This window comes from Eulemur rufifrons, chromosome 8 (genome assembly GCF_041146395.1).
Source record: "Eulemur rufifrons isolate Redbay chromosome 8, OSU_ERuf_1, whole genome shotgun sequence".
In the NCBI taxonomy this organism is placed as follows: Eukaryota; Metazoa; Chordata; class Mammalia; order Primates; family Lemuridae; genus Eulemur; species Eulemur rufifrons.
The window spans coordinates 101,391,159-101,415,448 of NC_090990.1; the positions used below are offsets into that span (position 1 = coordinate 101,391,159).

The window sequence follows — 24,290 nt, forward strand, 5'->3', positions numbered from 1 at the left end:
CCGGGCATGGTGGCACGTGCCTGTAGTCCCAGTTACTTGGGAGGCTGAGGCAGGAGGATTGCTTGAGCCCAGGAGTTTGAGGTTGCTGTGAGTTAGGCTGACGCCATGGCACTCTAGCCCAGGCAAGAGAGTGAGACTTTGTCTCAAAAAAAAAAAAAAAAAAAAGGCTAGCTAGACAACATGACAACATAATCCTAAAAATAGTATGATACAGTTAGTGTAAAAAGTGGTACAGAAGAAAGAGATGCCCCTATACGCTCTAACAATCAATCACCAAGCACCATTAGTGTTACCTTCTAAATATTTTTTGGTTTCATCTCTTGCTTTCCAATTCCATCACTAATGTCCTTATCACCTCTATCCTGCATTACCACAGTACCCTCCTAACATTTCATTGTGTCTCTACTACTCTCTAATCTATCTTCCACACTGCTGTCCAGAGTGATCTTACTAGAATTCAAGTCTGAATACCTCTCTTAAAATCCTTTTTTGGCTGGGTACGGTGGCTCATGGCGGTAATCCCAACACTTTGGGAGACTGAGGCAGAAGAATCAGTTGAGGCCAGAAGTCTGGGCAACATAGCAAGACCCCATCTCTACAAAAAATAAGAAAAATTACTTGGGCATGGTGATGCACACCTATCGTCTCAGCTGCTCGAGAGCCTAGGAGTGCAAGGCTGCAGTGAGCTATGATCATGCCACTGCACTCCAGCCTGGGCAACAGAGTGAGATCCTATTTCTAAAAATGAGAGAGAGAAAGAAGAGAGAAGAAAAAAGAAAGAAGAAGGGAGGGAGAGAAAGAAAGTCAAATGACTAAAGCGGTGTTAGATTATGGAAGACTTCAAAAGCTAGTTTAAGAAGTTTGAATTGACCTAAGGAAAATAGTTGACCATTTAAAATTTTTGAGTAAGTGACTGATAGGACATTTACATATACAGAATAGTTTAGAAGAATAAAAGGTCCCAAAGGACTATCCCTTTTATTTCTCACTTCCATTTGAAAATCTAACAAAAATTTCCCTGTACGCTATTGTCAGGCTATTTTTGGACTCATAGACCATCAAAGCTGGAAAGAATTTTAGATTTTGCCTGGCCCAATCTTTCATTTAATAAAGGAACTGAGAGATAAAGTAGTTGCTCAGGATCATATAGTAATATAGTGGCAGGTCAGCACAAAAACCTAGTTTTCTATTTCTTGTGTATTTCCCCATTTAGTGTTTTTCTCCCCTACAATAAAACACCATTTGGAAAAATTTGGAGATAATTTGGTTTTCTAGAAACACTTTTTTGTTTCACATAGAGTATTTTTCTGCATGTTTCCAGGTCATCAGATCCTTCAAGTACATCAGATAAAAGGGACTGTACTCATTGGAGTCAATTTTGTGGGCTATTCAGAGAAGAAAAGCCCAAAAGTGAGTGGAGATTGTGATTTAAGAAATATAAATTGAATAATTAGAATTTAAGGCTCTTGTTTAAAGTTGTTTACAACTGACATAAATCTGAGAACTATGCATTTCTGTGACTCTGTTATTTTTGGCACCTGAGAGAGGACTAGAATCTTCTCTCATGAGGTGAGGAATTAGAAATTTATATTCACTTTGTGGTTTTTATTACATTTCTAGGAAATTTCCAACTTACCCAGATCTGCAGCTGTGGAGCTACTCCTGGTGGATGATTTAACTGTATTGCCTGAGAATGTCACCATCTATAACCACCCTTATGTGAAGGTAGAAGCTACATGGGTCTAGTTAAATGGAATCATATTGGAGGGGAGATTATGAAAATTAATGGTACAATAAAAAAACTCATATATTGAAAATCACTTATATATGTATATAACACCTATATAATAATTGGCTGCACTATCCTTAAGCATTATACTTTAATAATGATATTTTATCTTTTGTCCATTGACCTTAATTTTTTATCCCATATTGTTTCTTAGATAGGTAGAAGTTATTTCCTTTGAGTTATTTATAAACTGAAGGGAGCAGAATATTGTTTGTCTGATTTTTCCATAGGAAATATTTAGCCTTGTGGAAGGATCTGGTTATTTTTTAGTCAACAGCAATGAGCAGGATATTGTTATCATCACTTACATGGAAACAGAACGCTCTGTCCAGGTGAGTTGTAGAGATATTCTCAGATTGTGGTCTCAGGCCAAAGCTCATTCTTAGGAGAATGTTTGGAAAAATTCCATGGAGTGTCTAAAACTTGTTACAAAAATAACATTTGCTTCTCTTTCTTTCTTTAACTTACATAGATTCTTCAACCAAAAGTGAGGGTTTGGTTTTTTGTTTTTTTTTTTTCTATAGCTAGTTACAATACTGGGCAGTTTTTTCTTCTGGTTGTACTGAGACAGCATTGGAGACATCTAATTAGAAGATTTCTATTAAAAGAAGGTTCATTTTTATACATTTCAAAACACATAACTGTATAGATATTTAAATGTACCATTGAATTTATAACCTGAGTATATGGTGTTTTCAGCCAAGTAAAAATATTAAGCTGACTCCATACTCAGTATGCCAAAAGATTTATTTTTAGTTGACTTATAGTAATAAATATAATGCCTTATATTAATATGTAGATATATTTCCTTTCCTTCTAAGAGCTCAAAGGAATTTACCTTACCTTAGTCATAATATTTGTTTTAAAAAGGGAAGACTGGGCTGAGTGCAGTGGCTCATGCCTGTAACCCCAGCACTTTGGGAGACTGAGGCAGGAGGATTGCTTGAGGCCAGGAGTTCAAGACCAGCCTAGGCCATGTAGCAAGACTGCTTCCTTCCAAAAAAATTTTTTTAAAAAATTAGCTGGGGGCCGGGCGCGGTGGCTCACGCCTGTAATCCTAGCACTCTGGGAGGCCGAGGCGGGTGGATCGTTTGAGCTCAGGAGTTCGAGACCAGCCTGAGCAAGAGTGAGACCCTGTCTGTACTAAAAATAGAAAGAAATTATATGGACAACTAAAAATATATACAGAAAAAAATTAGCCAGGCATGGTGGCGCATGCCTGTAGTCCCAGCTATTCAGGAGGCTGAGGCAGAAGGATTGCTTGAGCCCAGGAGTTTGAGGTTGCTGTGAGCTAGGCCGACACCACGGCACTCTAGCCCGGGCAACAGAGTGAGACTCTGTCTCAAAAAAAAAAAAAAAAAAAAAATTAGCTGGGCATAGTGGTATGCATCTATAGTCCTAGCTACTCAGGAGGTTGAGGCAGGAGGATCACTTGAGCCCAGGAATTGGAGGCTGTAGTGAGCTATGATCACGCCATTGCACTGCAACCTGGGTGACAGAGCAAGCCTCTGAAGAAAGAAAGAGAGAGAGAGAAGAGAGAGAGAAAGAAAGGAAAAAAAAAGAAAGAAAATAAAAAGAGAAGACTGAGGCACTAGATGCAGACAAAGGATGTGAAAAGATATGCTGTTCTGCAGGATCTATAGTACAAAGAAAAAACAAAGTATTGGTTGGCCCAGTGCTTTTTCCCCCTGCTGGCAATTGCAGCATGTGTCGATGTGATTTTCTTCATGAATTCCTTTCCCTATGCATAATTAACAAGCTGAACTATATGTTGGATTCTGCTTAAATTCAATCAACTTAAATTCTGTGCTTTATCAGTTAATATTTGCTATGGTATATATTTTGCCATGATCTGAAAATCACATCAAGGGTACATACTGTGCTATGCCTGAAATATGTAACCATGTAACATGACCTATGAGAGTTTCTATTTCAAAAAAAATAAGATATATTTTCTGCTTTGGATGAAAATAGTTGCTATGATTACTCTTGGAGCATGTTTGTTTCTTTACTTGGCTGCCATCTTTTTCCTTCTAGTTAGTTCCAGTACATCCTGGATTTCTCACTTTGGAAATATATGATCTTTGCTTGGCTTTCTTGGGTCCAGCAACAGCCCACGTCAGCGTTTCAGACATACAAGAGCTGGAGCTTGATCTTATTGATAAGGTGAGAGATGTTTGCTTTATATCAGAAATGAAGCAAGCCTCATTCTCACTCCCCAGTATCACTTAATATAGTCTCTGTTCAGCTACTATGTGGGTATACCAGGACTTTTGGTAATATAAATGGAAATACTTGCGCTTAAAGAACAGCATTCCAACATTAAACAGATGAAGATAAATAGAGTGTTAAAGAACAACTTAAAATAATACACATAAATTAGGCTTATTTGATTAAAGGCTAATCAAGAGCATTTAGCATGAACAAAAAAGTTTGCTGCCCTCTAAGGTTAGACTGTCCTTGGTGAATGAGACACCTCTACTAAAATCAACCTTTTTTTTTTCTTTTTTTTAAACTACTAGGTTGAGATGGGCAAAACTGTATTAGTGACTGTGAGGGTTCTTGGCTCTTCCAAACGCCCATTCCGAAATAAATACTTCAGAAACATGGAGCTCAAACTGCAGTTGGCTTCTGCCATTGTCACCCTGATGTGAGTACTTTCAATACTTCTTTCTCTCTATGTTTAACATCACGAGTAGCCTCCTAGTAGCCTGGTCAGCTTTCCCTTAGGCTATTTCAGATTTTCTCTTTTCCTTTTTTGTTACAGTACCTTTCAGCCTTTACTATCTTTCCATATTCAGCTCTCTACAAAATACCTATTTGAGCCAGGCACAATGGTACACACCTGTAGTTCCAGTTACTCAGGAGGCTGAGGCAAAAAAATCACTTGAACCTAGGAGTTCAAGGCTGCAGTGAGCTATGATCACGCCACTGCACTCTAGCCTGGGTGACAGAGAGACCCTGTCTCTTAAAAAGAAAAAAAAAAAAGTAGGAAGCTATAGTGTGCTACCATCACACTTGTATATAACCACTGTACTCTAGCCTGGGTGACATGGCAAGACCTCACCTCTAAAAATAACACACATTTGAGGTCCTCAGATGTCTTGTTTGGGGGCTGAAATCATATGTGTCATTAATATTTCCATTTTCTGAAACTTCTCCTTGGATGATATCCTTAGTGTGTTTCAGGCAAAGGGGCCTTCAAAAATATGGTTAGAAGCAGAGATACTGGTACTTCCCTCTAAGAAAGGAGAAATTCAAGAATTTCAAGACAGTTTACTATTTGCAGTTTTACCAGTCTATGTTTATATTGTCTTTATTCCTTTGGAAGCTTAGAACAAATGTTTACCCTTCTGGAGCTTTCTGCCATTGCCATGAAATTTGTCTTGACTCTGGAAATTTATTTTCTGGCAGTTACCTCTAACCAGAGTTAAAATAAGCAGAAAATGTTAAGCATCTCAGAAAGATGCATCACTAGCCACTCTCAAAACCAAATCTTTCTCACCTAAAAACACATGCGTCTTTGCAGGCTAATGGAGGAACAGGATGAATACTCTGAAAATTATATCCTTCGCGCTATCGCTGTTGGGCAAACCACACTTGTAGCTACTGCCAGGGACAAGATGGGGAGAAAATTCACATCCGCTCCTCAACAAATTGAAGTAAGGAAATTGTCTCATCTAAAATTTATACTTCATCTTACTTATCATCATTTCTATTTTTCTGTTTAGTTTCCACAAGTTAAAAATCATTTGACTGGGCCAGGCTCAGTGGCTCACACCTATAATAATCCCAGCTACGTGAGAGGCTAACATGAGAGGATTGCTTGAGGCCAGGAGTTTGAACCAGCGTGGGCAACATAGACCCCTTCTCTAAAACAATACAAAAAGGGCCAGGCACAGTGGCTCTCACCTGTAATCCTAGCACTTTGGGAGGCCAAAGTGGGAGGATCACTTGAGGCCAGGAGTTTGAGGTTTCAGTGAACTATGATGATGCAACGGCATTCTAGCCCAGGGAACTGAGCAAGACCCTGTCTAAAAAAAAAAAAAAAAATTGATTTGGAAAGCACAAAAAAGCATTTTAGTGTATTTCCTTCACATTTTCCCCCATACTTATTCTAACATGAATAAATCATACCTATTTTTTTGTCTTCATCTTACATCAAAAGTATTTTCTTCTATCTTTAAAAGCTAATTGTTGGGCCGGCGCGGTGGCTCACGCCTATAATCCTAACATTCTGGAGGGCCGAGGCGGGAGGATCACTCAAAGTCAGGAGTTTGAGACCAGCCTGAGCAAGAGCGAGACTCCGTCTCTACTAAAAAAAAATAGAAAGAAATGATCTGTACAGCTAAAAATATATATAGAAAAAAATTAGCTGGGCATGGTGGCACATGCCTGTGGTCTCAGCTACTCAGGAGGCTGAGGCAGGAAGATCGCTTGAGCCCAGGAGTTTGAGGTTGCTGTGAGCTAGGCTGATGCCACAGCACTCTAGCCCAGGCAACAGAGTGAGACTCTGTCAAAAAAAAAAAAAAGCTAGCTGTTGGCCATGTTGATAATTGCTGAAGCTGGTAATGAGTGCCTGAGAGTTCATTACACTGTTCTCTCTACTTTTATGTATGTTTGAAAGAAAGTTAACTATAAACATAATTTTGGCCGGGCGCGGTGGCTCACGCCTGTAATCCTAGCACTCTGGGAGGCCGAGGTGGGCGGATCGTTTGAGCTCAGGAGTTCGAGACCAGCCTGAGCAAGAGCGAGACCCCATCTCTACTAAAAATAGAAAGAAATTATATGGACAGCTAAAATATATATTTATAGAAAAAATTAGCCGGGCATGGTGGTGCATGCCTGTAGTCCCAGCTACTCCGGAGGCTGAGACAGGAGGATTGCTTGAGCCCAGGAGTTTGAGGTTGCTGTGAGCTAGGCTCACGCCACGGCACTCACTCTAGCCTGGGCAACAGAGTGAGACTCTGTCTCAAAAAAAAAAAAAAGAAAGAAAAAACATAATTTTAATGGTCACTTTTACTCCAGCAAGTGGATATATAATAACTTATTTAAGTATTCCCACTTAAATAATTTTAAATTTTTTGCTATTATGTATAAAAGTTTTATATATAATAAAATAAAATATATATACTTGTGTTTAACTTTTTTGTACATAATTAGGAATTTTCCTTAGAATAATATCATAATAATTTATTGTGAAATTGACTCTAGTTAGTCATTGTTGTCCTTTTGGTTTTCTCCTTAAGGTGTTTCCTCCATTCAGACTTGTTCCAGAGAAAATTACACTGATTCCAACTAACATGATGCAGGTGATTTTAAGGCACAAAAATAAGATTTACCTTTTCTCCTTATCTCACTCACACACACATACACACACATTGTTCTTCTTATTGTCCTCCCTTTGTCTACTCTCAGCCAAGTACAACTGGATCTGATAAAAAAAAAAAATTAAATCCTTTTGTACTTCACAAGCTGATGATTGGGTTCATGCACATGTGTGAGATGTGGTATTTTTCCTCATCCATGGTGTACATCATATAAACTATTTATTGGAATCCCATGGATCATTTGCAGCACTTCCAGGTCTTCTACACTTGAGTTGATGTAGGATAGGCTATTTGGGAAATGGGAGAAGTCAAGTTGAGGAAGAAGTCAGGTGGGGCAAGAAAAAGTCAAGCTGCTTGGACAAAATATTGGGAAAAGAGATGTAACTTCTCCCCCATGTTCCAGGCATTCAATGGTATGTTTAAATTCCAGGTAATGTCTGAAGGTGGCCCCCAGCCCCAATCTATCATTCAGTTCTCCATCAGTAATCAGACCGTGGCTGTTGTTAATAGGAGGGGACAAATTACGGGGAAGGTGGTTGGTACAGCTGTGGTCCATGGCACCATCCAGACAGTAAATGAAGATACTGGCAAAGTCATTGTGTTTTCCCAGGTATTGGTTCTTTGCTCTGCTCTGCTTCTACTCTTCTATCCGGTAGCCATATTGGGGTGTGGGGGGTTGGGGAGGAGGTAGTGATGAGGCGGGTGTCAGCAGCCCAGGAAAACTCCCTTAGTCCCTCTCACCTGGCATTCTCTTAACCAGGCATGGAAAATATATAATCTTTAGTGAAAAGCCCACAGAGTGCTTGGCAGTGTTGTAAGACATGGTGCTTATCCTTAAGGAATTCTTTAAAGAACAAAAACAAATATATCTGTGTTATAAGGTTTTTTATTGAATGCCAAAAACAATAAGCTAGTTATGATAAGCATCTCTGTCCACCCCACAGAAACTTCCTCTTAGTCTATACTTTCTCTTCACCCTGTTGAGCAGGATGAAGTACATATTGAAGTTGTTCAGCTGAGGGCTGTTAGGATCCTTGCAGCTGCAACTAGACTCATCACAGCTACTGAGGTCAGTATGATGGAGCTGTTCTGCGTTCATTATTCTGATAATGCCAGTTGGGCAGGATATGTACCACAATACCACTTTTTCTTTTCAGATGCCAGTTTATGTCATGGGAGTGACAAGTACCCAGACCCCTTTCTCCTTTAGCAATGCCAACCCTGGGCTTACATTCCACTGGTCCATGAGCAAAAGGGATGTATTAGATCTAGTGCCTAGGCATTCAGAGGTATGAATTTACCTGTTTATTATATTATCTTTGGGATCTTGATATTAAATTTATTTTATTTCATCATAAGTTTTAGACTGACTCACTTTCTAAGCTATACAATATTATTACTTACCTACTTTTCCTATTGTTCTGTGAACTCTGGAAACCTGAAACGCATATGAAGAATCCAAATTTGAGTACTCAGGTAATACTGCATGATTTTTAATATTTATTTTTTGCTGGAAAGAGCTCTCAAAAGCAATCTTTCCATTAGTATTATGTGTGTTGTATAATGTGTTTGTGAGCAGATGACTATGTCAGATGAGTAAAGTATACCTTATGAATATAACGTATATATGCATAGAGTTTAAATATTTAATATAATCTTTTAACATGTTCAGACACATATTTAATTATATTTATAATCATTTTTTGCTGCATGATGGGCAATTGATGTTAACAGTAAGAAAAGTGGATGCAGATGGCTGTAGATGGCACTGTGATGCTGAGCAGGCTCCTGGGCCCACCCCACTGAAAGCTAGAGAAGAACTAGATCCCCACAGCGGGCATGTCAGGCATTGTGGGTGCCACGGGGCTGTCATTCATTGCCCACCAACTAGACTGGCTGCCTTATATCAATGGCAAATTTAAGAAGGACAATTAATTAAACTGCTCCTCCATGGTTCCCTTTGGTATCTGGTGGTACTGGCTCCTTCCAGTTCAGTACTTGCTGTGTCTGGAACCACAGAAGACTTTAGCCATGGACATTGAGGAAATCCACAATTCAACTTAAGAGTTTATTTTTCTGAAAAAAAGCTTTGATGTTCTCATGCACATAGCATTAAACCTGACACTAAATGAAGCCTGAAAAAGACAAAAAAATAAAGTTTGCTAGAAACTAGGTGAACTAGGTAAACTGCAGACAAACTTTACCTAGTTCACAGCGTTGTTACCTGATCATCAGTTTGATGGAACCCATTCAAAGTGGTCTGAGGACAGTGGCAACCACCTAGATCTGGGACTTTACCTTAGGAAGAAGGGACCTGGGGCCAGGATACCCAGTAGGTCACAGTTCAGTGCCTATGAGAACAAAGGATTAGAATTAAGCCTTGAGAGAGAACAGAGGGATTATAAGAGCTAGAATTCAGAGGGTATTTCTGGAGCTAACTAAAAAAAAAAAAGAGAGAGAAATATGGAAAAAGTAACAAATATACAGTTTTAATCTTTCTGGAAATATCCTAAATCTATAATTTAGGAAAACTTTGATGGTTGGATCTGCTGTCAGGGACCTCCTGGAGCCTGATTATACTTGTAACTGAGGAGGGATGGAACTACACTTAGGTACTATGTATGTAGCACAGGAATTTGGCTTTTTTCCTGAATAGCAAGTAGGGGTTATGTGAAAGGAGGGAATGGCCTAGGCTTTCTACTTCTCCCTTCCTTCAATTTTCTTATCTAAAGCATCACTGTTTTCTCTAGCAGAGGAAATAACTGAGAGCCTTACAAATTTTTTTTCTTTTCCTTCCTCAGACCCAGCATAGACAAACTGGGTAATGAAAAGGGCAATAGAAAGGTCTTTGTGCTCCACAAGGTGGATTTCCTACACTGTGGAAATGCTACCATTTAGAGATTCACTTGGATTAAACAATTATAAACCACTCATTCTTTAGCATGACACTTTCTTCCAGAGAACTGGTTGAGATCTACACAAAGCAAATGGGAGTTTTTATATAGAAGAGAGGAAAGGTGATTTTGGAACTTAGTACCCTATTATGAGTCAAGAGAGCTAGAAAGGAAGGTCTTGAGGGTTGCAGACAGCAAGAAGGCAAGGGAGATAGGACATGAAATGACTGCTGAAAAGGTAATCAGGTACCTACTTCAATATTTGCCTTAGTGTTGGCCCTCCCTTCCCTATTACCAGAAGTCTGTAAAGTTCTAATCTTCCTTATCCAGTCTAGACTGGAATGATGACAGAGACAAGTGGGGAGATGGGAGATGGTCAGCCAGTTTTAGCATAGTCCTAAAGTCGTAGTTTCTCTTTCTTGACCTTATTGTTTCTTGCCACCACCCTGAACTCCATGGGTAGATGGCCTTACTTCTCGCCCATCTCAAGTTCTACTGTCTGAACCCCTTTTAGAAACCACTTCCATCATTTCCATTCTTCTCCTATCAATGAATTGACTTCGAGATAACATAAGAAAGAATCTCAGGGAAGTGTGCCAGAATTAGGTGAACACAGCAAACAAAGGCTTAACTTTAAGGGTGACTATGCTTCTGGGAATATGAAAAAAAAACTATGAAGGCCAGGCACTGTGGCTTATGCCTGTAATCCCAGCACTTTGAGAGGCCGAGACAGGAGGATTGCTTGAGGCCAGGAGTTGGAGACCATCCTAAGAAACATAGCAAGACCCCATCTCTACAAGAAACAAAAATTAGCTGGACTTGAACACCAAGCCCAGCTATAGTAGGGACACACCTATAGTCCCAGCTACTTAGGAGGCTGAGGTGGGCAGATGGCTGGAGCCCAGGGGTTCGAGACTGCAGTGAGCTATAATCATGCCACTGCACTCCAGCCTGTGTGACAGAGCCAGATGCTGTCTCTAAAAAACAACAAAACAAAACAAAACAAAAACAAAAGCTATGAAAATATGTGCTTGCACTCTAGTTCTTCTAGATAGGTATTTCCAATATACATTTTCCTTATTGTTAACAACAAAGAAGGAAGGGCAATGTTTATTCATGAGTATTTCTTAATTCATCCTCTTGCTGTCTTAGGTTTTTCTACAGCTCCCACTAGAGAATAACTTTGCCATGGTTGTCCACACAAAAGCAGCTGGCCGGACCAGTATTAAAGTCACTGTCCACTCTATGAACAGTTCCTTTGGGCAGTTTGAGGGGAATTTCTTGGAACTGTCTGATGAAGTTCAGATCCTGGTAAGCTCCCAAACTTAAATCTTATTTTTGTATTTCAAGGAGAAGAAAGTTATATTCTCTCATCATCCATGAAGAGTTTAGTCTGGAGAGAGACAGAAAATTGCTAGAGGGATTCCTGGAACAGGTTTATGGTTCCTAGATCTTTGTCATTCCTGCTAATTGCTTCTACATAGTATTGACATTAGAAACTTTAGCACACATACTCCCTTTATCTCCCCACACTATGAACACAAGATATGAATACCTCAATAACTAGAGAGGAATTTCTGAGCTGCTCCTCCTAACATGGATATTATGATATAGTATATTTAGATATATTCACAGGAGAATGAAATATAATACTAACATCTGGTAAAGTATGAGAGTATGAATAGTTTCTATAGATGATCTTAGGCTAAAAGCTAAGTGGCCCTCTTACTTTTAAATTCAAAAGACAAGTTACAGGGCCCCAAGGCTCTGCCCCTGAGGCTCCACCACTGGCACCAGGTCCTACAGCACCTCCCAAGGATTCAGCCCCGTTGCCAGGCCCCAAGACTTTGCCCCTTAAGGCTCCAGCATTGCCCACTAGCTGGAGCCTCCGCTATGGAGGCTCAACTGCTGCCCCTGTGCCCGTGGCTCCTCCCCTGAAGCCCCTCCACTGCTGCAGGGCCCTACGGCTCCATCCCCAAGGCTCCAGTGCTGCCATTGGGCCCCTGAACCCAGCTCCAAGACTCCCTGCTGCTATAGAGCCCTGCAGCCATGCTCCTAAGGCTCCCACTGGCCACCTGCTGGGAATGCCCAGTGGTCCAACACTCTGCCGGGGACTCACCAGCCTCCAGCCGCATTGCACCTGGACCCAGTTGGAGAGCAAATGCCCACAGCCTGGACACCCACAACTACTGCCTAGATAGCCTCACCCAGATGTCACTGTCACTTCCATGGGGAGAGCCGGGCAGAGCAATCCCCCATAACACCAGACTCTCTGGAGAGGGTCTTGCCCAGCCCCCAATTTGCGATGCCAACAGCAGCCTGGGGAACAACCCAACACTCCACATGAAGATCATCCAGCACTAGCTTAAACTGTGACATCACAGGGGAACAGAACAAAACAGAACAGCTGCATTACAGGCTGTCAGTGCACCTACCCCTCCCCTTCGGGTCATTCTTCCAGAGTAGGACACAAAAGCTGCATCTAGGAAACTCTCCTTTTCACTAAGTAGGAGAGTCCCCAGCAATGGAGAATTGGTGTACTACAAACCTATCAGCCCTGAGGTGAGGATTCAGATGAGAAGAAACCAACAAAAGAACTCTGGCAACATGACAAAACAAAATATTTCAACACCCTCAGGGATCACAGTGGACCTAAAGCAATGGACCCCAACCAAAAGGAAATTGTTGAAATGTCAGAAATGGAATTCAGAATATGGATGGCAAATAAGATGAAAGAAATTGAAGAGAAGTTGAAAATCAACAAAAAGAAGCCAAAAAAATATTTCGGGACATCAATTGAAAAAATGAAAAAGTTGCTAAAGAGCTAGACAACATAAGAAAGTATATACTAGAACTTAAAGAAATGAAAGAGTCATTTAGGGAATTTCAAAATATAGCAGAAAGCTTCGACAACAGGCTAAACCAAGCGGAAGAAAGAATCTCAGAACTTGAAGGCAAGGCTTTTGAACTAACCTAGTCAGTCAAAGATGCAGAAATGAAAATAAAGAAGAATGAACAATCACTCAGAGAAACATGGGACTATGTGAAGCAAACTAATATATGGATTATGGGTATCCCTGAGGAAGAAGAAGAAAAAGCAAAAAGCATAGAAAAATTTATCCAAGCGATTTATTGAGGAAAACTTCCCTGGTATTGCCAGAGATATCCAGATACAAGATGATCATCAAAGATCAGGAAGATTCATAGTAAATTGGACCTCTTCAAGACTCATAGTCATCAACTTGGCCAAAGTCAAAATGAAGAAAATTCTACAAGCTGCAAGATGAAAACAACAACTTTCATCCAGGGTCCAGGTGCAATGCAGCTGGAGACTGGTGGATCCCTGGCAGAGTGTTGGACCACTGGGCGGTTCCCAGCAGGCAGCCAGTGGAAGCCTCAGCATCATGGCTGCGGGGCTCTATGGCAGCAGGGAGTCTTGGAGCTGGGTTCAGGGGCCCAATGGCAGCACTGGAGCCTTGGGGATGGAGCTGCAGGGCCCTGCAGCAGTGGAGGGGCTTCAGGGGAGGAACCAAAGGCACAGGGGCTACAAAGGAAATCCCCTCAGGCTAACAGCAGACTTCTCAGCAGAAACTTTACAAGCCAGAAGAGATTGGGGCCCCATTTTTAGTCTTCATAAACAGAACAACTGCCAGCCAAGAATTTTGTAAAAACTAAGTTTTATGAATGATGGAGAAATAAAGACTTTTCAAGACAAGCAAACATTAAGGGAATTTGTCACTACCAGACCTGCCCTACAGGAAATGCTCAGAACTGCATTATACATGGAATAGTACAATAGATACCCACCAGTGTAAAAACACCCAAAAGTTAAAGCTCAGAGCTCTTCTAAAATAATAGTCCAAGAGAGAAAACAAAACAATAAGGTACCACCCAACATGATGAACAGAACAGCATCCCACCTATCATTACTAACACTCAATGTGGATGGTCTGAATGCCCCACTTAAAAGACACAGACCAACAGAATGGATGAAAAAACACAACCCAATTATTTGCTGTCTCCAGGAAACACATCTAATCCACAAGGACTCACACAGACTCAAGCTGAAGAGATGGAAAAAATATTCCACACAAATGGAAACCAAAAGAAAGTAGGTGTAGCCATTCTAATATCAGATGAAATGGACTTTAAATCAACAATGGTTAAAAAAAAAGGCAAAGATGGTCATTATATAATGGTAAAGGGAGCAATTCAACAAGAAGATATGACAATCTTAATATGTATGCACCTAACACAGGAGCTCCTAGATTCATAAAGTAAATTCTACTAGATCTAAGCAAAGAAATAAACAGTACCATGGTAATTGCCAGGGACTTCAACACCCCCTTGACAGAGCTGGACAGATCATTGAAGCAGAAACCAGTAAAGAAACACTGGACTTACATGACACACTAGAACAAATGGACCATTCTTGCTTTGTCAGCACATATACTAAAATTAGAACAATACATAGAAGATTAGCATGGCCCTACAAGGATGACATGCAAATTCATGAAACATTCCATATTTTTTTTTAATTATTTTTAAAAAAAGAACAAATGGACCAAACAGACATTTACAGAACATTCTACCCCAAAACTACTAAATATACATTCTACTCATCAGCACATGGGACATTCTCCAAGATTGATCATAGCTTAGGCCACAAAACATGTCTCAGCAAATTCAAAAAAATTGAAGTCATACCATGTATTTTACCAGACCACAGTGGAATAAAACTAGAAATCAATTCCAAGAGAAACTCTCAGATCTACACAAAGTCTTGGAAATTAAACAATCAGCTGCTGAACAACCATTGGGTCAATAATGAAATTAAGATGGAAATCAAAAGATTCCTTGAACTGAACAACAAAAGGGACACAAGTTATCAAAATCTATGGCATGCAGTAAAAGCAGTCATAAGGGGAAAATTCATAGCCTTAAATGCCTATATCAGAAAGAGCACAAATTAACAACCTAATGTCACATCTCAAGGAACTAGAAAAGAGCAAACTGAACCCAAAGCCAGCAGAAGAAAAGAAATAACAAAGCTCAGAGCAAAACTAAATGAAATATAAACCAAAAAACCCCAAAGGATCAATGAAACAAAAAGTTGGTTCTTTGAAAAGAGAAAAAAAATCAATACACCTCTAGCTAGATTAAGCAGAAGTAGAAGAGAAAGGACCCAAATAAATTCAATCAGAAACGAAAAAGGAGATGCTATAACTGATGCCACAGAAATACAAAATATCATCCATGAATTCTACAAAAATTCTACACACATAAACTAGAAAATGTAGAGGAAATGGATAAATTCCTAGAAACACACACCCTCCTAAGATTCAATTAGGAAGAAATAGAAATCCTGAACAGATCAATAATAAGCAGTGAGCTTGAAGCAGTAATAAAAAAAAAAAATCTCCCAACAACAACAACAACAACAAAAAAGCCCCAGACCAGATGGATTCACAGCCAAATTCTACCAAACCAACAAAGAAGAACTGGTACCTATCCTATAGAAATTATTCCATAACATTAAGAAGGAAGGAATCCTCCCTAATTCATTCTATGAAGTCAATATCACCTTGATACCAAAGCCAGGAAAGGACACAATGAAAAAAGAAAACTACAGACCAATATCCCTTATGAAAATAGATGCAAAAATCCTAAAAAAAAATACTAGCAAACTGAATTCAACAGCACATCAAAAAATAATTCACCATGATCATGTGATTTTAATCTCATGGATGCAAGGATGGTTCAACTTACACAAATCAGTAAACATGGCCGGGCGGGGTGGCTCATGCCTGTAATCCTAGCACTCTGGGAGGCCGAGGCGGGCAGATTGTTTGAGCTCAGGAGTTCAAGACCAGCCTGAGCAAGAGCGAGACCCCATCTCTACTAAAAATAGAAAGAAATTATATGGACAGCTAAAAATATACATAGAAAAATTAGCCGGGCATGGTGGCGCATGCCTGTAGTCCCAGCTACTCGGGAGGCTGAGGCAGGAGGATTGCTTGAGCCCAGGAGGTTGAGGTTGCTGTGAGCTAGGCTGACGCCATGGCACTCTAGCCCAGGCAACAGAGTGAGACTCTGTCTCAAAAAAAAAAAAAATTAGCTGGGCATAGTGGTATGCACCTATAGTCCTAGCTACTCGGGAGGTTGAGGCAGGAAGATTGCTTGAGCCCAGGAGTTTGAGGTTGCTGTGAGCCAGGCTGACGCCATGGCACTCTAGCCCAGGCAACAGAGTGAGACTGTGTCTCAAAAAAAAAAAAAAAAAAATCACAATGAGATATCACCTTACCCCTGTCAGAATGGCCATTATGAAAAAGTTAAAAAACAATGCATGCTGGTGTGGATGCAGAGAGAAAGGAATGCTTATAACACTGTTGTTGGTGAGACTGCAAACTAGTAAAACCTTTATGGAAAACAGTATGTAGATTCCTCAAAGAAATAAATGTAGACTTACCATTCAACCCAGCAATCCCACTACTTGGTATTTACCCAGAGGAAAAGAAGTCATTTTATTAAAAAGATGCCTGTACACAAATGTTTATTGCAGTACAATTCACAACTGCAAAGATGTGGAATCAACCTAAGTGCCCATCAATTCATGAATGGATTATCAAAATGTGGTACATATATACCATGGAGTACTACACTCAGCGATAAAAAGCAGTGAAATAATGTCTTTTGCAGCAACTTGGATGAAACTGGAGACCATTATTCTAAGTAAAGTATCTCAGGAATAGAAAAACAAACACCACACGTACTCTCTAATAATTGGGAGCTAATCTGTGGGCACACATAGGCACAAAGAGATGTAAAGGTCTTTGGAAATCAAAAGAGGGAAGGAGGAGAGGAGTAAAAACCTACCTATCTGGTATAATGAACACTATTCGAGTGATGGGCACACTGAAAGCCCCAACTTAAGCATTATAAATGGTATCCATGTAATAAAAACACTTAAATCCGTTGATATTTTGAAATATAGAAAAAAATTGGCTTAAAAAACAAACCAAGATGGCCAGGTTCAGTGGCTTACACCTGTAATCCTAGCACTCTGGGAGGTCAAGACGGGAGGATCACTTGAAGCCAGGAGTTTGAGACCTGCCTGAGCAAGAGCAAGACCCGATCATAGCAAGACCTTGTCTCTACAGAAAATTTTTAAAAATTAGCCATGTGTGGTGGTGTGTGCCTGTAGCCCCAGCTACTCAGGAGGCTGAGGCAGAAGAATGGCTTGAGCCTAGGGGTTGGAGGTTGCAATGAGCTGTGATGGTGCCACTGCACTCCAGCTGGGCCAAGAGAGCCAGACTCTGTCTCAAAGAAAAACAAACCAACCAACCAAGATGTTTACATACAAAAAAGTTACCATTTGTGTGGGACACGTAAGTTTCTCTGTCTCTGAATTTGAGACTCATACTTTTTTCTTTTTCTTTTTTTTTCCCTTTATTTTGGCTTTGGTTCTCTGATTCAGTGTGGTGTAGACAAAAGAACACTTTACTAGAAGGTAGAAGACCTGGATGGTGTCTCTTGCTAATTTAATATTATACGTTCTTTGTTTCCAAATCTCATCTCAGGTTAACAGAGCTAAAATTAGAAATTTCAAAGTTATTTATACCTAATACCTAAGTAATACAGAGGATGTGGTAAGTATAAATTTTGCCAAATGCCCAGTCCCTTATAGTCAGAAGTGGAGCTCATATTACATTGTATTTCTAGAATACCTAGCTATGTTTTAGGTGCCTTGTTCATTTAGGAAAGGAGTATTGTGGAAGATTTTAGACTATTTAGAAGTTAAGCAGACTGTTGATTTGTAGTTGTCATTTATTGGCATGTAATCTCTTTGAGATTATACTGAAGTCCATATGTAAATAAATGTCATAATTTATCTTTTCCAGAAATGAGAAAACATTACTTTCTCATTTTAGGTGTTTGAAAAACTCCAATTTTTCTATCCAGAGTGCCAACCTGAGCAGATTCTGATGCCTATGAACTCTCAGCTCAAACTCCATACCAACAGGTAAGTAGAAGGGAGAAGAAGGAAAGGCCAGGTTCTAATTTTAAGTATATCTTCAGTAAAATTTTGCACATGGAAAGACTACTTTGCCTTCTAGATGATTTTTCTAACTTCTGAATAATTGTTTTTGAGCTGAGGTGAAATTCACATAACATAAAACTAATGATTTTATTCTCGTTGTTCTTTAATTTGTTTTTTTTTTTTTTTTTTGTAGAGACAGGTCTTGTTCTTACCCAGGCTGTCTCGAACTCCTGGTTCACTCAAGCAATACACCTGCCTTGGCCTCCCAAAGCGCTGGAATTATAGGCATGAACCACCGCTCCCAGCCTAATTTTATTTTTTTAATTGACAGATAATAAGTATACATATTCATAGGGAACATAGTGATGTTTCAATACATATAATGTGTAGTGATCAGATCAGGATAATTAGCATATCCATCATCTCAAACATTTGTCATTTCTTTGTGTTGAGAATTTGAGTATCCTTCTTCTAGATATTTGAATCTATATAATATACTATTATCAACTATAGTCATCAACTGTAGAACTGTGGTCCCCAAGCCCTGGGCCACAGAGCTCTGCTGCCCCACACCCCTCCCCTATCTGTGGAAAAATTGTCTTCCACAGAACTTAGTGGGGATGGGGGGCACACAGCAGGAGGTGAGTGGTGGGTGAGCGAGGGAAGCTTCATCTGTATTTACAGGCACTCTCCATCACTCCCATCACTGCCTCAGCTCCTGCCCACAACCCCCGATCCGTGGAAAAATTGTCTTCCATAAAACTGGTCCCTAGTGCCAAAAAGGTTGGGGACCGCTGGTTAGAACACTGGAATTCATTCCCTTACCTAGCTGTAATTTTGTATCCTTTAACAAATCTCTCCCTGTCCCTCCTTTCCTCCTACCCTTTTCAGTCTCTGTATCTTCCATTCTGTTCTACTTTTTACTTCTATGAGATCAACTGTTTTTAGCTTTCACATACAAGTGAGAATATGCCGTTTATCTTTCTGTTCCTGGCTTATTTCACTTAACATAATGCCCTCCAGTTCCATCCTTGTTCCCACAAGTGACAACATTTAATTCTTATTATGGCTGAATAGTATTCCATTTTGTATATATACCACATTTTCTTTATCCATTCATCTGTTGTTGGACATCTAGGTTGATTCCATATCTTGGCTGTTGTGAACAGTGCTGCAGAAAATGTGGGGGTGCAGATGTCTCTTCGATATAATGATTTCCCTTTCTTTGGATAAATTTCAAGTAGTGGGATTGCTGGGTCTTATGGTAGTTCTATTTGCAGTTTTTTGAGGAACCTCCTTACTGTTCTCCATAGTGGCTGTATTAGTTTACATTCCCACCAACAGTGTGTATAAGAATTCTCTTTTCTTTGCATCCTTGCAGCATTTACTTTTTGTCTTTTTGTAATAGCCGTGCTAACTGGGGTGAGATGATACCTCATTGTGGCTTTGATTTGCATTTCCCTGATGTTGAGTATTTTTTTATTTATATTTGTTGGCCACTTGTATGTCTTCTATTGAGGAATGTCTGTTCAGATCATCTGCCCTTTTTTTTTTTTTTTTTAAAGATGGGGTCTCTGGCCGGGCGCGGTGGCTCACGCCTGCAATCCTAGCACTCTGGGAGGCCGAGGCGGGTGGATTGCTCAAGGTCAGGAGTTCGAGACCAGCCTGAGCGAGACCCCGTCTCTACTAAAAATAGAAAGACATTATATGGACACCTAAAAATCTATATAGAAAAAGTTAGCCGGGCATAGTGGCGCATGCCTGTAGTCCCAGCTACTCGGGAGGCTGAGGCAGTAGGATCGCTTGAGCCCAGGAGTTTGAGGTTGCTGTGAGCTAAGCTGACGCCACGGCACTCACTCTAGCCTGGGCAACAAAGTGAGACTCTGTCTCAACAAAAAAAAAAAAAAAAAAAAAAAAAAAAGATGGGGTCTCGCTCCGTCTCCAGCTGAAGTGCAGTGGCACAATCATAACTCACTGCAACCTTCAACTCCTGGGTTCAAGTGATCTTCCCACCTCAGTCTCTCAAGTAGCTGGGACTACAGGCACATAATACGACGCTCAGCCATTTGCCCGTTTTTAATTGGATTGTTCATTTTTTTGTTGTTGTTGTAGAGATGTTTGACTTCCTTATATATTCTGGGTATTAATCCCCTGTTGGATGAGTAGTTTGCAAATATTTTCTCCCATTCTGTAGGTTGTCTTTTTACTCTGTTGATTGTTTCCTTTGCTGTACATAAGCTTTTTAGTTTGATATAATCCCATTTGTTTATTTTTGCTTTTGTTGGTCGTGCTCTGAGGTCTTATTCATAAAATCTCCTCCCAGACTTATGTCCTGAAGCATTTCCTCTATTAAAACTAAGCATTTTAAAGTGCAAAATTTAGTGGCATTTACTACATTCGTAATATTGTGCAAACATCTCTATCAAGTTCTAAACCATTTTCATCACCATCAGAGGAGACCGTATACCCATTAAGCAGTCACTCCTCAATCTCCCCTCCTCCCAGCTCTTGGCAACCACCAATCTACTTTCTGTCCCTATGGTATTAACTATTCTGGATATTTCATATAAATGGAATCATATAATAGTCAAGTTTTTGTGTTGGCGTCTTTCAGTTAGCATAATGTTTTCGAGGTTCATCCATGTTGCAGCATGTATTAGGATTTCATTCCTTTTTATAACTGAAGAATATTCCATTGTATAGAAATATCACATTGTTTATCCATTCAGCTGATTATGAGCATGTGGGTTGTTTTCACCTTCTGGCAATTCTGAATAGTGCTGCTATGAACATTCATGTACAAGTATTTGTTTGAATACCTGTTTTTAATGGTTTGGGCTGAATAATTTTTTTTTTTTTTTTTTTTTTTTGAGACAGAGTCTCGCTTTGTTGCCCGGGCTAGAGTGAGTGCCGTGGCATCAGCCTAGCTCACAGCAACCTCAAACTCCTGGGCTTAAACGATCCTACCACCTCAGCCTCCCGAGTGGCTGGGACTACAGGCATGCGCCACCATGCCCGGCTAATTTTTTCTGTATATATTTTAGTTGGCCAGATAATTTCTTTCTATTTTTAGTAGAGACGGGGTCTCGCTCTTGCTCAGGCTGGTCTCGAACTCCTGACCTTGAGCGATCCACCCGCCTCGGCCTCCCAGAGTGCTAGGATTACAGGCGTGAGCCACCGCGCCGGGCTATGAATAATTTTTTAATGACAAATATGTAATAGGATTTTATTTTTAAATAGATAAGAATAATCCAAAGGCAGACTATTACCTGACGGACAAATAGGCACACGGCATGGAGAATGGCAAGCAGTTTCCTCAAGGACGGCCTCTAACAGTGATCCTGGCAATTTTTACTCTTTTCTGTCTGATCAGACAGGGCCCCCAAGAGATGCCAATTGCTCCATTTGTTCCCTAGGGAAGGAGCTGCTTTTGTGAGTTCTCGTGTTCTCAAGTGTTTCCCTAATTCATCTGTCATTGAGGAGGATGGTGAAGGGCTCCTGAAAGCTGGTTCCATTGCAGGTTCTGCTGTGTTGGAAGTCACTTCTATTGAACCTTTTGGAGTCAACCAAACAACAATAACTGGGATTCAGGTGAGTTCAGGGACTTACCAAAAAAAAATAAAGGAATACCATGGAAACAAATTTCCTTTTTTAAGAAGTAGAAACTTTTCTGGAAGTCAAGATTAACCTGTGAGATAAGAGGCCATCCTGGTCCTCCTTAGGACACAGAAAAGAAAAAAAAAAAGATATGAGGCCAATCTTGACATGGTTATAAGCCATCAAATTAAAATGGACTTTAGAGCCCTTGTTATAAAAAGGATTGGCCTCAGATTGGTATGATTGTTTTCTAAGCAGCATTTTTTTTTTTGAGACTGAGTCTCACTCTGCTGCCTAGGCTAGAGTGCTGTGGCATCAGGGTAGCTCACAGCAACCTCAAATTCCTGGGCTTAAGCGATCCTACAGCCTCAGCTTCCCGAGGAGCTGAGACTACAGGCATGTGCCACCATGCCCAGCTAATTTTTTGTTTTCAATAGAGACGGGGTCTCTGAGCAGCTTTGGCAAAAGGGTTGGTGTGGGAGGAGTGTAGAACTATCAAAATTAAGCTTTTGGCTGGGTGCAGTGGTACATGACTGTAGTCCCAGCTACTCTGGAGGCTGAAGCAGGAGGATTGTTTGAACCCAGGAGTTCAAGTCCTGCCTGTGCAACAGAGCAAGACCCCATCTCTAAAAAATAAAACAAAAAAAATGTTTTAATTAAGCTTTGTCATTAGAATAAAAAAAATTAGAAGCCACCTCAATGATGTTAGTCTAACACAAAAAAAAATTTTAGACATTAAGTCTACTATATTACAGCCACTATTTTGGTCCTTTTATGTATATTATCTCCTTTAATTACCACAAAATCCTTATGAGGTAGGCATTTATTATTCCCATTTAACTGATAAGAAATCTGAAACGCAGAATGGCTACATGAGGCTATGATATGATGAAACTCTGATTCAAAGCTAGACTTCTCTTACTGTATCAGAGCTATCTCTTACAGTGTAAAAACACAATCTGTAATATTCCTGATAAAATATCAGTTATTTAGTGGTAAATATTGAGCACTTGGCACAAAATAGATGAACTGCAGTCCTTTCCTCAGAAAGCTCCAGCTTCTCTTCATATTCCGACAGCTTTAATGGTTAAAAACCCATTTCCTGTGCTGTCATATTTCTTTTCACTCAGATTTAAGTCATCTTGAATCAAAAGCTGTTTCTTACAGAAGAGGAACACAACTCTTTTTGACTGCATTTTTTTTTTTTTTTTTTTTTTTTGAGACAGAGTCTCACTCTGTTGCCCAGGCTAGAGTGAGTGCCGTGGCGTCAGCCTAGCTCACAGCAACCTCAAACTCCTGAGCTCAAGCGATCCTCCTGTCTCAGCCTCCCAAGTAGCTGGGACTACAGGCATGCACCACCATGCCCGGCTAATTTTTTCTATATATATTTTTAGCTGTCCATATAATTTCTTCCTATTTTTAGTAGAGATGGGGTCTCGCTCTTGCTCAGGCTGGTCTCGAACTCCTGAGCTCAAACGATCCGCCCCCCTCGGCCTCCCAGAGTGCTAGGATTACAGGCGTGAGCCACCGCGCCCGGCCCACAACTCTTTATCACTGATTATAATTCTCAGAGTATGGTCGCAGCACTTCTCCAGTGCATCCTTCTCTGTACCAGTAGGTTTTGTCTCCCACAGGTAGCACCAGTGACATACCTGCGAATGAGCAGCCAACCCAAGCTATACACAGCCCAAGGAAGGACCTTGTCAACCTTTCCCCTGGGCATGTCTCTCACCTTCATCGTTCAGTTTTATAATAGCATCGGAGAGAAATTCCACATACACAATACCCAGCTTTATCTGGCTCTGAACAGGTATGGAAGTCAAAGGAATGGTGTCGATGCTGTGGTAGAAATCTTGCAGATTAGGCTAGTTATTATATAGCGGCTCCAGTAAATTCCTCTCACATTCTGAACTTGGAATATAATTTTTATTTCTTTCATTAAGATTTAAAAAAAAAAAAAAAAGACCAGACTCAGTTAAAGAATGGTATTAGTAGTTGTCAATGAAGAAAAATTTCAGGATGTTTTAAATCTCTGAAGTCCTAGTTCACAGAAAGACCCATAGAGAGCTAATTGGAGTGTTATTATCAAAAAGCTTTACAGGGAATTAAAAAAAAAAAAGCCTTACCTGGCACTATACATATAAAGGTAATAAATTGATCCTTGGCCTATATTTACTTACTCTCTGTTGTGGAATTCCTTCTGAACTTTTGAGCTATTGAATATAAAATGTTGTGATAGGGTCTGACCCCAGAACTGTTTCCTAACTATTGTCTCTTTTTAGAGATTTCTACTTTTCATGTCTACTTTCAGAGATGACTTGCTGCTTATTGGACCAGGGAATAGGAACTATACTTACATTGCCCAGGCTGTGAACAGAGGGGTGACACTTGTGGGGCTGTGGGACCGGAGACATCCAGGCATGGCAGATTATATTCCTGTTGCTGTAGAGTATGCCATTGAGCCAGACACCAAGCTTACCTTTGTTGGAGATGTCATCTGCTTCAGTACTCACCTCGTCAGCCAGCATGGTCTGTATACCTTCTGTTTTTCAACCTTACCACTGATAGTTGTGAGGATTAGAAAGCAACTAATCCCTCAGAGGATTTTTTTCCCCAGATGATCTAAAATCTGAGGGCCT

The 24,290-nt window shown here is 40.2% G+C and overlaps 1 protein-coding gene and 1 pseudogene across 2 annotated transcripts in view; both read left to right on the top strand.

Moving 5' to 3' along the window:
* NUP210L (nucleoporin 210 like) overlaps positions 1-24,290 on the top strand; it is a 95,249-nt gene that overhangs the window by 54,773 nt on the left and 16,186 nt on the right. For both annotated transcript variants that reach the window (XM_069480530.1, XM_069480529.1), the window contains exons 18-32: positions 1,322-1,410; positions 1,621-1,725; positions 2,020-2,121; positions 3,827-3,955; positions 4,312-4,439; positions 5,319-5,451; positions 7,039-7,101; positions 7,550-7,729; positions 8,108-8,188; positions 8,277-8,408; positions 11,166-11,324; positions 17,945-18,036; positions 21,471-21,645; positions 23,286-23,461; positions 23,963-24,180. In XM_069480530.1, coding sequence (XP_069336631.1) covers positions 1,322-1,410; positions 1,621-1,725; positions 2,020-2,121; positions 3,827-3,955; positions 4,312-4,439; positions 5,319-5,451; positions 7,039-7,101; positions 7,550-7,729; positions 8,108-8,188; positions 8,277-8,408; positions 11,166-11,324; positions 17,945-18,036; positions 21,471-21,645; positions 23,286-23,461; positions 23,963-24,180 — 1,962 coding nt within the window. The remainder of the gene's footprint in view (positions 1-1,321; positions 1,411-1,620; positions 1,726-2,019; positions 2,122-3,826; positions 3,956-4,311; positions 4,440-5,318; positions 5,452-7,038; positions 7,102-7,549; positions 7,730-8,107; positions 8,189-8,276; positions 8,409-11,165; positions 11,325-17,944; positions 18,037-21,470; positions 21,646-23,285; positions 23,462-23,962; positions 24,181-24,290) is intronic.
* Positions 14,446-14,545, top strand: LOC138391070 (U6 spliceosomal RNA; annotated as a pseudogene).